The 17,036-nt window shown below is 36.3% G+C and overlaps 1 protein-coding gene across 5 annotated transcripts in view; it reads right to left on the bottom strand.

The window, feature by feature from the left end:
- CDKAL1 (CDKAL1 threonylcarbamoyladenosine tRNA methylthiotransferase) overlaps positions 1–17,036 on the bottom strand; it is a 657,675-nt gene that overhangs the window by 554,581 nt on the left and 86,058 nt on the right. For all 5 annotated transcript variants that reach the window (XM_087438080.1, XM_014788718.2, XM_087438079.1 and 2 more), the window contains one exon: positions 14,738–14,822. In XM_087438080.1, coding sequence (XP_087294206.1) covers positions 14,738–14,822 — 85 coding nt within the window. The remainder of the gene's footprint in view (positions 1–14,737; positions 14,823–17,036) is intronic.

The following is a 17,036-nucleotide window of genomic DNA, read 5'->3' as shown; positions in this document are numbered from 1 at the left end:
GTTTTGAGTGTTTCGAGCCATAAAGAAATTTTACTCATTAGGAGGTTAAGTCTACCACATCTTTTTGGTTGTGATACTATTGGAGAATGCAACTGCCGTTTAGTGGGCAGAAGTCAGAGGTGCTAGATGTCTTCTAATGTACACGTCTGTCCTGTACAAAGAATTCCACGTGTCCTGCATGGGTTCTGAATGTCCCACTGAATATTCAAGTACATAAAAAACATATTTACAATATCTGGTCCTAAAATCTAACTCTATTTTACATATAAACACAATGTATTTCTTAAATAGTTTCCGGAATCCAACTTTTGTGAAAATGGAGGGAAAAGTATACTTTGTTTTATTAAGAATTTTAGCAAGAGTTGTCATCCATTCTGGAAAGGAGCATCACTAGGGCAATGTCATTCTTGGCATTTAAGCTGTTAAGGCTACACACATATGAGACTGCATTCACTACTCTCACATTCTATATAATTCTACATATAGACGATTTCATTAGCCTCCTAGTGTACTTGTGCCTGAGCATTTTTATTTTCAAGTATATACTACATTATCAATGTTTCTGTTTATTTTCTCTTATGTTAATTATATTCAGAGCATTGTCTTATTTGTAATTATGTGTGTAGGTAGATTACATTATCCATGAAGTTCATTTCAGAATAATAAAGGGTACAACGCAAAACACCTGTTCTACAAAAGGATCATGGGGCCTGATAAAGTTCAGAAATACTGCCCTAGGTCTACAGGAGAGGAAAAGACTCCCTGGATTCCAGGTCTTTGACCCTCCTCTCCATCACCACTAGGACTATAGATAAAGCTCCTCTTCTAATCCCTCCTACACAGTACACCTTCTTCCCAAGATCCAGGGTCTCAGCTGCATCTGTTTTCTCCTCTATCACCCAGTTCTAAGGCTCTAACAGTTGCCCAAAGTTATTTAGTAAGTGGTACAATGTTGTTGTTACTGCCATCGAGTCAATTTCGACTCCCAGCAATTCTGTGCACAGCAGAGTGGAACCCTGCCTGGTCTTTTTTGCACCATCCTCTCATCTTCTGACACTATATCAGACGATATGCTGCTGCTGGTCATGGTTTCATGGCCAATTCTGTTGGAAGTGGGTGGTCACATCCTCTTCCTAGTCTGTCTTAATCTGGAAGCTCTGCTGAAACCTGTCCACCATGGGTGACCCTGCTGGTATTTGAAATACTGGGGGCATAGCTTTCAGCATCACAGCAATAAGTGGATCAGAAACATATACTCAAGGTACCATGTGCACAGGACTTGTTCAATGGAATATCCATCACTTCTGTTATCATGGGTTTTTTGTTTTTTGGGGTTTTTTTTGGTGAGGAAGATTAGCCCTGAGCTAACATCCGTTGCCAATCCTCCTCTTTTTGCTGAGGAAGATCAGCCCTGAGTCAACATCCATGCCCATCTTCCTCTACTTTACATGTGGGATGCCTGCCACAGCATGGCTTGATAAGCGGTACGTACGTCCATGCCTGGGATCCGAACCCGAGAACCCCGGGCCGCCGAGGCGGAGAGCGTGAACTTAACCACTATGCCACTGGGCCGGCCCTTTAATTACCATTTTTAAATTTAAATGATCAATGACACCAAAATCTTTGTTATTTATTAAAACAGTAAAACCATCAAAACAGTAAATTAATCAATGTTTCAACTACGGATAACCAAAAAACTTTTCAAAAAGTTGACTCAAAACATTTTTTCATTCAAAGAAAAACAAGTTTTTCTCTTCAGTAACTATCATGAAATATTGACAGGCAATTAAGGAAAACATCAAATTAAACTTTTTAGTTTTACCATAAACTTGCTCATCTGATCCCTCTTAAAAAATAAAAAAGAAATTTATGAGCTAGAAAGCACATCACTGGCTGGCACAAAGGATGAGCTGTTGATTTCTAAAACATTTTGTAAAAAAGATCCTTGACATACACCTTAATTTGTATTTTTCCCAAAACAGTTTCTATCGTGTGATTCTGTCAGTTTCTTTCCTAATGCATCTATATTGAGATGAGCAGACATGTGCATGCACACACACAAACACATACACACTCACCAAAATAAGAAAAACACTAAAGAATGGGCCATTAGAACATAAGTATGTCTGGGTAGTTCATAACAATGGTTCAGTAGCGTATCTCTGCAGGGCCAGAAAAAGACACTGTTGCAGAATGTTCAGGTTTCATTCCAGGATAACCTGATATCTTTCACTTTCCTCTAATAATATCCAATGGTACCAACCCACAGAAAATCAGAAAATCTACAGCGAGTTTTATTAGGACTCTTCCCATTGGTTAGATTTTCACTGGTTACATCTAATTCTCCATTTTTTTTTCAAGTTAAATGTAAAACACTAAATTTCCATCTTAGTGAAAAGAAGCACTGTTCTCAGCTAAAACAAACTATTTAGAATTATATAAAATACTGTTTTCTAACATTTAATTATAGAATAAATTGAAGTCTCAACATGTCTTCCAATTGGTTAAGATAATTAATTTTAAACTCTGCTTTTGTTTTCTATCTCAAGTCTTTTAAAATTTCTAGTTTCTAAACCAGGTTTATAATTACAGTCTCACAAAACTGAATGTATCTACATACTTTCCTTATAGATTCCATTTCAAATACAATCATTGCAGATCTTAACAGTGGAAAGTATGTGAAAATCCCAATTATTCTTTTTTATTATTTGTTTGTGTAACATTTAAACCATGAGCTTCTCCTGTGTATTTGTTGTTATTACTTCATCAAAGATAGCTCAGGGTAACCAGAAAGAACAAAAGTTCTCAAATGTCAACTACGTTGTTTCTTAAACATTCTGAATACAGTAAACAGGAGAAAGAAGGGTCATTTGTTCACAAGTATGTTGAGGATCTCATCTAATACACTGGTCTTGATAAATGAAAAAGATAAATACAATACATATCTTGCCCCAAAGACTACAACCTGTAGCACAGACATCAAATTAGGCCCCAGTGAGCATTCTCCTTTCCTTCCTTACTACAGAATTCCAATTCTGTTGGGAACGACAATGTGACCAGTCTAAAACAAATGAAAATACAATACATTTCCTAGCCTCCCCTACAAATAGAGGTAGTCATGTGATATGGTTCCAACCATATCAAACACAGGACTTTGAGTGGGACTTCCTATACAGCTCCTATAAAGCTCCTTTAAAGGAGGGGCAACGTCAGCTGGCACTGTCTACGTTGGTACTTCCTCCTTTTGGGAAAGTACATATGATGGCTGGAGAACAGCAACCATTTTACAGCACAATGGAAAGATCAGGGGCCAGCCCAGTGGCGCAAGCTGTTAAGTGTGCGTGCTCCACCGCGGTGGCCCAGGGCTCGCGGGTTCAGATCCCGGGCACGCACTGATGCACCGCTTGTCACCCCACACTGTGGCCGCGTCCCATATAAAGTAGAGGAAGATGGGCACAGATGTTAGCTCAGGGCCAATCTTCCTCAGCAAAAAAGAGGAGGATCACCATCAATGTTAACTCAGGGCTGATCTTCCTCATAAAAAAAAAAAAAAATCAATAAAACTGCGGAGACTTAGCCCTCATGTCCTTGAATTGGTAAACCAAAGCCAGCAACTTCCTAACTATGGACTTTGCATTATATAAAGAAAAGTAAATCCCCCATCTTATTTAAGCCTCTACCTTTTGGGTTTTCTAAATGTAGCCGAACTTAATTTCTAAGTAATGCAATCTAACAGGAAAGAGAAATACAGAAAAAGTTCTATGAAAAGCTATAGAGGAAGACACTTGTTCTGACAGATGAAGCGAGTGAAGGGGGCCAGGAGGATAAAGATATACAGAAAGCAAACATATGAGTTGGTTCATTCATCCATTCAACTATCATTGTCATCCACTGTACTAGGTGCTGGGATATAGACAAAGACATAGCGCTGCCCCCAAGGAACTTTGAAATGGGGTACAGACAGATAAAAAGATGATTAAAATACAGGGTTATTTATACAAGGCAGCCACACACAGCCAAGCCAGATTGTGTCTACAAGGATTGGCATCTTTTTCTAATACCCACAAATGTGCCATTCAGTCATCAAAGCCTGTGCTCAAAGGTGTGTTAAGGACTGGCCTCAGTCCTTGAACTATAAAAACAGTAATAGAGGTAAACATAGGGTACTTTCAGTAGGATTTGCATCCACAGGTAAAACTATTAGCTAAAAGCAGAAGTGCATTTTACCTGTGGATTTTATTTATCTTTTACTTCTACCCCATCCAATTTTCCATAATCATAGACAATCATGCCTTAATGTAGTCTAAAATCGAAGTAACTTTTTTAATATGGCCCAGAGGACACCTAAACCTAAGTGCAACCCTAAGTAAGAAATAGAAACAGTTAATATTTAATATTTTAGTATCATGTCCTATGAGTTTAAAGGTCATGTTTTTATTTCATTTATTACCAGTTATTAAACAACACTACTGAGTAACTAAAAATTAAGAAAGATTATGTTTTCCACTCTTAGAGCATACAATAAGGGGAGGAAAAAAACACAAGAGTCTTTTTTTCTCTGCTGTTGTATAAACACACACACCAAGAATAAGTAGAATGTCTTTCAACCAAAACAATAGGAAATCACTCTTGGCTGAAAACACAGGCTTAGATCATGTTGATTTCTTCTTTAATCCTGCTAAAGCAAGTTTCTGCATGCTTTCTGGGGCCTCCACCTACAGAGTTGTTAGGACAACAGCCAACACATATATTTAATTACGTAAGTATTCAATGCTATCAGCCAGCTGTTGCCAGTACATAATACACTGACCTCTTTCACCTACTCTCTTGCTTAAAACGGCAAAAACAAAGCAACTGTTGATGGAACAGTAATCATGAAATATGCAAAATACTATTCTCCAAAAAGATTTTAGATAACTACAAAACTCAGTTTTGCATTTTAAAATGACTTACAACATCTGAACTGCTTTTTCTCTTCCTGATTTGCAAATTAAATAATCTTTCAACTGTAAATTTAACTATTCCCTCATTTTTTTTTTTAGATCAACCAGGAATTCAACATTAAATATACTTTCTCCTTTATTTCCAATCAAATTTCTCACTGGAGTATGTCACATAATAATCTCCCTGCACTCCCACTCATCTCCTTGTTTTTCCATAGTTAGGAGACAAGCAACCAAAGCCTATAATAGGAAATTGGTCAAAATCTGCTCTGAATTATGTAACTCTCAGCCCTCACTTCAGGAATCAACAGAGAGCTCTTCATTTATGTTTCCAGAAAGCATATTCCTCCAATACCATTATTAACCCCAGACTAGCTGACGGGGAAAAAAACAATACAAAGCCCTAGCAACAACAGAAAGTAGACTAAACAGAACCATGACTTAAGACTTAAATAATACAAATTCACATATGGTAGACACTAAGAAGACCTAATACATAAACAGCAACTTATCCAGAGAAATTTGGTCTTCATCAAATCAGCTTTCAATTCAATGAATAACTCAGTGCCAGTTGTTTACCAGGCCCTGTTTTACAGACCAAGGACCCCTCAGTAAACAGCGAGACAACATCATTGTCTGCACAGATCTTACTGTTTGTCTCCTCACAAAGATCCTATATGATAGTTAACTTTTCCAACACTTCTACTTCTTCCCCTAAAACAGCCATGTTATTTTTTCCCCACTTTGGTGGTATATCTGATGTTTTTTTCTCATTCATCAAAAATGGACAATTCGATATTGGAATGTAAGGTAAGTGCTATGATATTAATATAGTTATATAATTTATAATATACTTAACGTAAAATAATACATTAACAATGACTTGCTGATGCATGGACAGCAGAATGATATAAACTCTCTTCCCAAAAAAAGAAAAATCAGTTCAACCTAAAAGTACAAATATGTACAGAGTAATTACAATTATGTGTCCAACTCAAGGCCAAACATTACCAGGTTTTTATCTACACCTTTCCGACCCTCTGACTCGAGATGCTTCAATTAATCCAGTGGCCAGGGTCCTGAAGCTGGCCCAGCTCACTTAGTTTGGCAGGAAAAACAGGGTCCTGCCATTCACAGCTGAGCTTCTGCTAGCACCACCAAGTGACTACTTCATGAAGAGAGAAGTCTTACCCCTTTACCACTCCCCTCTGCAGAGAAACTGTGGACCACTGACGACAAACTCAACCTCTTACCTCATTTAGGACAAGGGACAGGAAAATCATTACACGATAGAGTAAGAGGGTCAAAGACTCCATAAAAAAAGATTTTCTTGAGGTCAATAATCTGACCTCAAGACTCACAATCTAGTAGAGAGCCAAATATGTAAACAAATAATAAAATGTAATATGCAACAATAGACGTTTGTATGGGATAAAGAAATAGCACAGAACAGAGGGTGATTACCTCTGTGGACCTTGGAGGTAAGAGGTGGGAGTTAGAATAGAGATGACCTTATAGATGATATTACCTTGGATATGGGTTCCAAAAGATGAATAGGTTGCCAGGCAGGATTACATGGTGTGTGTGTGTGTGTGTGTGTGTGTGTGTGCGCGCGTGTGTGTGTACACGTGCATGCACATGCACACATGCATGCATTTGGGGGGAAGGGAGAGCATATTCCAGGGAAAAGGAAGAACATATACAAACATATTATACGTTGAGAAAATCATAATTTACGGGAGAAGTAAAATTCTATAGAGGAGTATCAAGAAAAGAGGTCAGAGAGGTAGGCAAAGAACAGATTTTTTTAAAAAAAACTTTGTTACACTAAGAAATTCTATCTTTATCGTATAACTGAAAAGGAACTGTTATAGGATGTGAAGGAGAGGAAAGCATGAATTGGAACAGAAAGAAAGCTGAGAACAAGCTAAAATTCTACTGCAATATTAAGAGCAAGAGATAAGGAGCATAACAAAGACATTAGCAATAGGAACGGAGAGACAGGATTAAATTCAAAAGAAATGTGTCTAGTTCGTGGTAATTTGATGAAACATGAGAACATAGTGGTTCACTGCAGGTTTCAAGAGGAATATTTATTACCACATAAACAATAAAACACTAATAACATTGGGCAAAAGGAAAGAGGAAGATGGGGTCAAGGGGAGGAAGGAAAAGGTATTTTAGAAGTAGAATCAATCCTTGAGGATGGGGAAAGAAGGGGAGGGAAACAGGAAATCAAAACAGACTCTCAGACTAGTTGGTAGATGACTATGCAACCAAACAAGATAGGCAATATGAATGGAAACACTAGCTGGGGAAAAGGTGAGGTAGATAATGAAAAGGCTCTGACAAGATGATTTGAAGTGTCAATGGGTCATCTAACGGAGAAGTCCAGGAAGCAGTTGAATATACAAGTCTGGATCTTGTAAGAAAAGACTAGAGTCAGAAACAAAAATTTGGGAGTAATCAGCATATAGATAGCATCTAAACAATGGAAGTAGATGAGAAAGGGTAGGAGGAAACGTAAACTCACATTAAGCATAGCACTGTTTAGAGAAAAACAATTGCATTAGACAATACCTGATCGATAATACATATTAAGTCAAACAGTATGATATTTTGAACTAACTTTCCATTTAGAGAGAAACTTTTCGGTGGGCACAGATAGCTGAAACAATGAGACTATGACTGGTAAAAGCATACAAGGATTCACTGTATCTGCTACTGACATTTTAAACAATAACATAAAACTGATATTGAACTAAAGCCATTTCATAAAACCAGAAAAGCTAAAATTAAAATATCTGTTCAAAGAAAAATCCACAACTTATAGTATTAAAAAATTCGTTTAGGGGCTGGCCCGGTGGCGCAGCGGTTAGGTGCATACACTCCGCTTCAGCGGCCCGAGGTTTGCAGGTTTGGATCCTGGGTGCACACCGATGCACCGCTTGTTAAGCCATGCTGTGGCGGCATCCCATATAAAGTGGAGGAAGATGGGCACGGATGTTAGTCCAGGGCCAATCTTCCTCAGCAAAAAAGAGGAGGACTGGCATTGGATGTTAGCTCAGGGCTGATCTTCCTCACAAAAATACATAAATAAAAAATAAAAATAAGTTTAGGGGCCGGCCAAGTGACACAGTGGTTAAGCTCGCACACTCTGCTTCTGGTAGCCCAGGGTTCGCAGGTTCGGATCCTGGGCGTGGACCTACGCACCACTCATCAAGCCATGCTGTGGCAGGCATCCCACATCAAGTAGACAAAGGCGGGCACAGATGCTAGCCCAGGGCCAATCTTCCTCAGCAAAAAAGAAGAGGATTGGCAACACTTGTTAGCTCAGGGCTAATCTTTCTCAAACACACAAAAAAAAGTTTAACAAAACAACTTGTGTTATCTAACCTGTTTCTTGCAAAAGGCCAAACTAAAACCCACTGTTATTTTTATCTTCCAATGCCAATTTTTTTAATTAAAAAAAGAAAAAGATAACTTGATTACTAGCAAATCTAGTTAAAAATAGAACCTGTCGAGGTTTTTTTTTCTTTTAAACTGGATAATAACTAACTGAAAAAGAAAGCACTTCTCTGTTCTTAATAAGTCAGCTTTTTTTAAGGCAAATTTATTTTACAAATTTAATCGAAATAATATTCTGGCACCTCCCTCAATTTCAATTTACGATGAAGAACTCAAAGTTAAATCTACATAAAACAAAAAATATTTTCATAATAAGAATGACCATCCAGTAATTTATGTTTGATCAACAGAATGCTATATAAGGCGTTTTCCTATAGACAGAAGATATTATACAAAGCAGGTATCCCCTGTCTCAACACACACTTTTTTTCTTTGGCCAAGTCTCCTTATATTTCCAATTGTTCTTTCAAGTAATTTCACTCAGATATCTAAACCATCCCTTCAACATTACCACTTATTTCTACAGGCAAAGGTGGTTCAAAGAACTAGTGACTCTTGTCTGTCTACTATCAGTATGGCTAAACCGCAGTGCCCATTTGGGTTAATAATGCACAAGGTCAAATAGAGGTTGACAGTCCATGATCAAAGCAAGCTGGCTATTATTTCTGTCATTTATACAGAACACACAAGATGTGTTTATTTTCACCAGCCTCTGAATGACCTCCTTTAGGTGGCATGGAAAAGATCCCACATTTCTATAAAGCATTAACCAAGGAGTTTTCTTATTTGATACTCTCTTAAGAGCAAATTTTATTTTTTTGAAACTTTTGATCTTTTTTGTTTACTCAAGAACCCCTCAAGTTAAAGGCCATATCATCTAAATCAAATTGGTATAATGGATAAAACAGACAGGGCAACTGCCAAATAAATGCTCGAGAGGAAAGAGTATGCACCCAATAGGCTGCCATCACAAAATGTGGGGCTCATTAGCGATTTTTTCAAAATTAGTAAAGGCAATAGCATTTAAGATTTCAAAGTTCAAAAGGCAGCCAAAAAAAACCTCATTCTTAACTCTATTTTTGCTACCTAAAACACCTACTCTTTTATCAATCTGAACAGCAATAAAACAAACACTGTAAAACCTTAGTAAATAGATCAACTAGCAGAAAGCCAGTATAAAGTACTGAGCAGTACAGCCTACAGGTTAATATACATATGCATTTTCATAGTGGGTGTATTACTTTGACTAGATTAAAGAACTACTTAAAGATAGAATGATTTATTATCAGCACTAGTTTATAAAATGAAGATTTCCAAATAATTTTAAGCCAATATTCTCTCTGGCGAAGGTTAAATAATACTTCTCCCAACATTGTTCACACTATGAAGTTGCAAAACTCATACTTTTGACCACCACCACCACCACCATCAAGACAAATACCAAAAAGAAAAAAAAAAAATCAGTCCATGGCTGTCTTGTCACGAATTCACAATTTATGGATCTTAACCAATGAGATTGTATTAATCACATGGAAGACAGTAAATTGCTCGGAGTAAACTTTCTTTAGTATTAAAACAAGATGGTCTACTGCCTGGTGGCTGAAGAGAGAGAAAATGAGGTGATAAGCAATTAAAGACAAACAACTATTAAGTACCCAGAATACACTAAAAGAGAAACAAAAGCAGAGGATCAGAAATGATGACCAACACACAGGAATGAGTGGCAAAGCGAAGCAATCATTATTTGTAGGGGGTCCAGGTGAGAAAAAAATAGGTCCTTATAAATCTCTGAATGTGAGCATAAGGGACTGGGTGCAACAGAATAAGGAGAAAGGAACACCCTATCAGACTCTCCTTGAATTTAAATGTTGCCTCACTATCATGAAAAAGAAAAATACACGCGAGAGAGGAGGCTGAAAGGAAAGGCTGCAGCACGAGGAAGAGAGAAGACAAATGTCTAAGTATAATAAAGTTTATGAACTGTCTATCTTTGTTTTTCTTTTAGGATTTGGTGATGACAAGGGGGAAAGCATCTACATAAAGTAAAATGCTTGACAAGAGTAGGTAATCTATCCCTGAAAAACTTTACATGTATTATATCACTTGAATTTGACCTTTTCTCAGTGTTCATTGTTACTGTGTCTTTTACAGGATTATATTTTTTCTGGAAATAAAACAAATGTTAGCTTAGGTGTTATGTTAACAAGAACTAGTTACGATTATCAAAAGCCTTCAAGGCCGTTAAAAAAAATAATCACCTACAATATTGTTTTTAAATTTTCTTTCAATCAAGCAGAATAGTGCCTGTTCTTGCTACCACTAGCTTTGTAGTGTTAACATGACAAACTTTCCTTATGTGATTACCTCACTTAATCAATCAAACACCATATCATCACTCTGAACCACATTCACAACACAGTTTATATTTATAACAAAACCCACTACACAAGTTATATTTGAATTTTTAAATAAACTTTTATAAACAGTCTAGAAGCATATCCATTAATTATACTATAAAATTGCTAATTACAGGAACTAAGTTCTCTGGGCTCTCTACTTAGGGAGTATCAGTAGCACTAAAATATCTTTATATCTTACTTACCTTTCCTATAGGGGAAAAAAAGATAACCTGGGAACATGACAGACTTCTCATAAAATAAAAAGCATTCTTTGAAAATGAGCAGCATCTGGTAAATATCATTCTCTGCTCTTGGTTTAATTCTTCCTTCTGCTCCTAAACATGACTCTAACTCCCCTGTTCCATCCCATATCACTACCACCCTCCTCTGCCTCCCATCACAGTTCAGGTAAGAACTCTTCTCTGTTCCTTCTATAATTTCTGAGTTGAGGATGCCATCACATTTAACTATCACTTCTACGCAAACAATATAAAATCTTTATCTCTAGTGTTGGTCTCTTTGATATCTGCCTCAATTCTACATCTGCTCACCTGACATCTTTATCTGGGAAGCATAGTAATAAAATGGTTAACATACAGATTCTAGTCAGACTGCCTAGGTTAAAATCCTACCTCCACCATTTATGAACTGAGCCTTAGACAACTTCACCTGTAAAACAGATATTGCTTCATCTGTAAAACAGGAATAAACCTGGAGTCTACAACTCACTGACAGACTGCAAGAATTAAGCTAGATAATATCAACTGATGTAAAGCACTTCGAACAGTGTCTGCCACACAGAAAATGATCGATAAAGATCAAATATTATCCATTACTTTATTACAATACTTAGCTGTGAATTCAAACATAGCATGTTCAAAACCAAAATATGTCGTCCTTCTAACTGAACTCCCTTTCTGGAATTCTCTATCTCATTCTAGTCAGAGGGAGTCATATTCAATAATGTTGAAAGTGTAAAGAATTCTTCCTTCTCAAGCCAACTCCTTCCTTCCAATTCTGAACGCCTCCACTTAAGATGAGGCCATCAGTACCTGGACTACTGCAATTCTGTCCTAAATGGACTCCTGATCTATGCTCTTCCTTACACCTAACCATCCTTCACACTGCTGCAAGAATTAATTCTCTGAAACCAAGAGAGTAAACATAGAAAATCAATTTTTTAAAAATTTACAATTTACAATAGTACAAAGGTAAAAAATAATGCACAGGTAAAACGAGAAAGGACAGGTTTTTGTTGTTGTTGTTGTTGTTTTTTTAAATAAACGATGTTGGAACAATTTAGTACCAACATTGCTAGGAAGAAAATCTAAAAGATGCACAGGAGCTATATGAAGAAATTATAAATCCTTAGAAGGTCAAAGAAGACCTAAATACCTTCTTCATGAAATGGAAAACTCAAAATTTAAAGATATCAATTCTCCCCTCAAAGTCATCAAGAGATTCAATGTAACAACAATCAAAATCACAACAGTATTCCTTGTTGAACTTAAAACCTGATATTCAATTTATACGGAAGGGCAAAGGGCAAAGAAAAGCCAAGACACTCTTAAAGAAGAACAAAAAGGCATTAGCACTTTCAAATATCTAGACAATATAAATCTATACTAATTATGACTGTGTAGACTAAGCAGCAGAATAAAGAAATAGATCAATGGAACCAAGCAGAGAGCCCAGGGACAGAGCCAAACATCTACGGACACTGAACATATGACAGAGCAGGTAATACACAGATAAAAGGAGAAAGGATAGATTTTTTCAAAAACAAAAACAAAACAATAAATAGTGGAAAAATTCAGTGTCTACGTGGAAAAAAAATAAATTTTTTTTTAATTTAAAATAAATTGGGACCTCCTTTCCTAATACCTTACAAAAGAAATCAACTCAAATGCAAACAGATTATAAATCTAAATGTAAAAAGTAAAAACCATGAAACTTTCAGAAGAAAATATTGGAGAATATCTTAACTTGAAGGTAAGGAAAGGTTTCTTAAACAATAAGAGGACAGACCCAAAAGAAAAGAGTGATAAATTTTAAACCAGAATTTCTCTGCATCATAAGATACCATTAAAGAAAGTGAAGAGATAAGCCAAAATTGGTATTCACAACATATGTAACATGTAAGGATTAGTATATAGAATACATATAATGTGTTCCCACAAATAAATAATAAAAAGAAAAACAACTCGGGGGCTGGCCTGGTGCCACAGTGGTTAAGTTCGCGCACTCCGCTTTGGCGGCCCGGAGTTTGCGGGTTCAGATCCTGGGCACGGACCTACCAACTACTCATCAAGGCATGCTGTGGCGACATCCCACATACAAAACAGAGGAAGACTGGCATGGGTGTTAGCTCAGGGACAATCTTCCTCAAGCAAAAAGAGTAAGATTGGCAACAGATGTTAGCTCAGGGCCAACCTCCCTCACCAAAAAAAAAAAAAGTCAACTCAACAGGAAAAAATAAAGGATCATTTCACAAAAAAGCAAAATCCAAAGGGCCAATAAACATATAAAAAGATGCTCAACATCATTAGTAATCATGGAAATGCAAATTAAAACCACAGTGAGATACTATCTCCACCACCAGATTGGCAAAAATTTAGAAGTCTGACCATATCAAGTATTGGCAAAAATGGAGAACAACTACTACACACATCCATTACTGGTGGGAGTGAACACTGACTGGTATACCCATTTGGTAAAAGAGTTTGGTATTACCTACTAAAGTTTGAATATGCACACACCTGTGACTCAATAATTCAACTCCTAGGTACACATCCTAAAATAACTCTTGTACATGTGCACCAGAAAACATGTTCAAAATTTCCATAGCAGCAGTATTCATGAAAGCAAAACACCGGGAAAACTCAGAACTCCATCAATAACAAAAATGGATAAATTGACAAATTTATTCAATGAAATACTACGATTGGCCAGAGTCATTTTACATCCATCAACATGGATAAATCTAAAAGCATAATGCTGAGGAAAAGAAGCAAATCTCAGAATACAAACAGTATAAGTCCAACAAATAAAATTTAAAACAGGACAAAACTAATGAGAATGACTCACACAAGTCAGGGTAAAGATTACCTCTTGGAGGTCTGACTAAAAGTGGGACACATGGGGGTTTCTAAGGTCTTGACAATGCCATATTTCTTATGCTGGGTGGTGGATATACAGGTATTAAGTTTATTATTATTATTTAAACTGTACATGTTTCATAAACTCTTATGTATGTATGATATACTTCACAATAAAACCAATTGGGGAGGGCGGGGATGAGTTTGAGAGTGAAGTTAGGAAGTGAAGAATCTTAAGAAGTCTGGCTGGGAAGGCAAGAAGAAAAACAGGAAAACAGCTAAAAGGGGTACATGGGGCTGATTAGACCTGAGCATGTTTAAATACCAATGAAAAGGCATCAATGGGGTTGGAGAGGTTGAAAATATAGGAGAAGGAGGAAATAACTTGTAGAATGAGGTTTCTAAGAAGGTGAGTGGGATATGACTCAGAGCACACGCGGAAAAAGGATATTTCTTTCACTTGAGGAAACAAAGCAAGGAGTTATATGCCATTCTCCTCCAACCAACTGTAATTCCCTTGAAGGCCAGGCATTATCAGCATAGAACGATGCCAACATGCAGGGAAGAGAGAAGAGGTAAGGACTGCTTCCACCACTAGTTTCAAAAAGAATGAACTGGATTCCCTGAGAAGGGTACATAGTTAATCCTTAACAAATATTCAAATCATCTATTAGCTAACTTCACAAAAACTCAAATCACCTACAAGAAAAGTCCACATTAAAGCTTCATTCTTTATCAGATAAATTCAAAACAGTAATCTTAAAAGTCCAACTCATACTTTTTTTGATACATACTAAATATTTTACATTATTAGGAATATTTTAAAAGCTAATTTCCTGAAATTCTTATTTTGCATATAAAAAATATGAAAAAATCAACTTCCACTTACTTAATTGAGTTTCTAAAGTGGTCTTCAGCTGGGTTTTTCACAGTACAACTATTCAGGAGCCATAAATCTGCGTCTGATGCATTTTCTATTAAAAAAATGAATATGAAAAAGAAAAGTAAGTATCACATTTAATCACTCAAAAATATCCAAGTGCTCACTCAGATGGCACAGAGCCTGCTGGCCGAGGGCAGAGGGGGCAGTGGATAGAGTCAAGTCAACAGGCAGTCACATTATAGTAGCTAACTGCTATAATATGGAAATATTCGTGAGAAATAAATATAAAAATGTATAACCTGTGCTATATCTTTTCATTTACAAAATAAAGAGGATAAGCATTTTCTCCCTTTATTTGCAATATTTGAGAGTATTTAATAACTTCCAAAAACTAAAGTGAAACTAGCCTAATTTTACCTGTGAATATGAAATTAATTGCCTCTTTTAGGACTCTTTTGTTAATATTTTTCAGGCACATGTATTATCATACACTGAATGTTCTTCAGCTTGAGAAGTTATTAAAAAATACTATTTGTCTTCCTTGAAAAAGTTAATGATTTACCTCAAAGTGAGCCTTTTCTTTCCTCTCACCAATTTGATTAAATATTGTTATATACTATAATAAACTCACTAGCAATGCAGCAAATAACCCAAACCCATCATGTTTACTGAAATGAATTCATAAGTGCCTAAAGTGCTTGATGCTATTCCGACTACCTTGCTGCCTAAAAGGACTTATACACCAAAACAGAATTACCACAATGAAAGCAAAACCAAAATTAAATACTGTAGCACCTTCAATGGTATTTCAATAAGAACAGAAACTAAGGTTAAATGACATGAAGAACTAAGAGGACATACGGATGTCTGTGTGTACATTCTCTACCTTGGAAGGGAACTTCAAATGAAACCATCGTAATTCATTACAAATAGTGCTGCAATGAATAGCACTGTGCACATATCATCTTGTGTTTTTCCCAGGTTACCTTTGGAATCAAGTCCAAAGAAGTGGGATTGTTGGGTCAAAGGATAAATTCTTAGACAATTCCATTACATACTGTCAAATTCCCCTCCATAAGGGCTGTGCCACTTTGCACTGCCATGAGCAATACACGAGACTGTCTGTTTATCCATGGCATCGCCTACGGGGTGTGCTATCAAACCTTTGTACTTTTGCCCATCTGGTGAGAAACAGGATGCCAGTGAGGTTTTAATGGGCATTTCTCTTATTATGAATGAGTTACTCATCTTTTCATATGTTTAAGAGCCATTTGCAGGGGTTTTTTTTTTTTCTGTTTTCTGTCTGTTCACATATTTTGCCTATTTTTCTATGTAAAAGTGCTAAATAGTCATTTTCATCTCAAGTTTTAATTTACTAATACACACAAATACACACACACAGAGGATGTTAATCCTTTGTCTATGATAGAAGTTACAATATTTTTTCCCAGTTTGCCATTTTACTCTTTTATAGAGTTTCTTCATACTTTTTTATTTCTAGGATACCAAATTTATCAATCTCTTCTCTTATTGCTTCTGGATTTTGAGTCATAATTAGAAAGTTTCCTGCACTCCCAGATTACTAAGGAATTCACTCATGTTTTTTTCTAATACACATAAGGTTTTACATTTAGAGCTTTGATCTATTAGGAATTCATCCTGGTATACATTGATCTCACTGAATTTTTTAAATGCAAAATGAAATGAGATCCTATATTCTCATACCAAATTAGAAAATATTAAAAAGCATGATAGTATCTAGTGCTACCAAAGGAATAGGGAAACTGGCAACCTCTTACTTGGTTGGCCTCAGTCTACACTGATGAAACTCTTTGGAATGCAATGTGGGAACAGTTATCAAAAATTTAAACGTGCATCAGAATTTCTCCTACACATACTTGTAGGATACTGGCACCACACAAACACACATTTATACACACACACACATATATGTACATATATACACACACACACACACGTATAAATTTTAAAATTCTCATTGAAGATTACCGACAAAGCAAAAAACCTGGAAAGCCTACATATCCATTATAAGGAGATTGCTTACATAAATTATGAGACTAAAATACCATTTAGCTGTTAAAAAAGCAAGATACAACTGTAAGTGCTAATTTATCATCAGGGGAAGCAAAGAAAGCTACAGAAGAGTAAGTCCTGTATTTCATTTGTGTTTTAAAAAGGAAAAAGAGAAAAAAAGAAATTCTGTTCTAAGCAAAGAAAATTTCTCAGAGCAGACACATGAAACTGAGGTGTCTGCCCCTGGAAGTGAGACGAAGGTTCAGTTGTC

This window comes from Ceratotherium simum, chromosome 13 (genome assembly GCF_057802395.1).
Source record: "Ceratotherium simum simum isolate JZ-2026a chromosome 13, ASM5780239v1, whole genome shotgun sequence".
Taxonomy (NCBI): Eukaryota; Metazoa; Chordata; class Mammalia; order Perissodactyla; family Rhinocerotidae; genus Ceratotherium; species Ceratotherium simum.
Note: the sequence above shows the minus strand (reverse complement) of the source record. Positions and strands in the feature narration are given on the sequence as shown.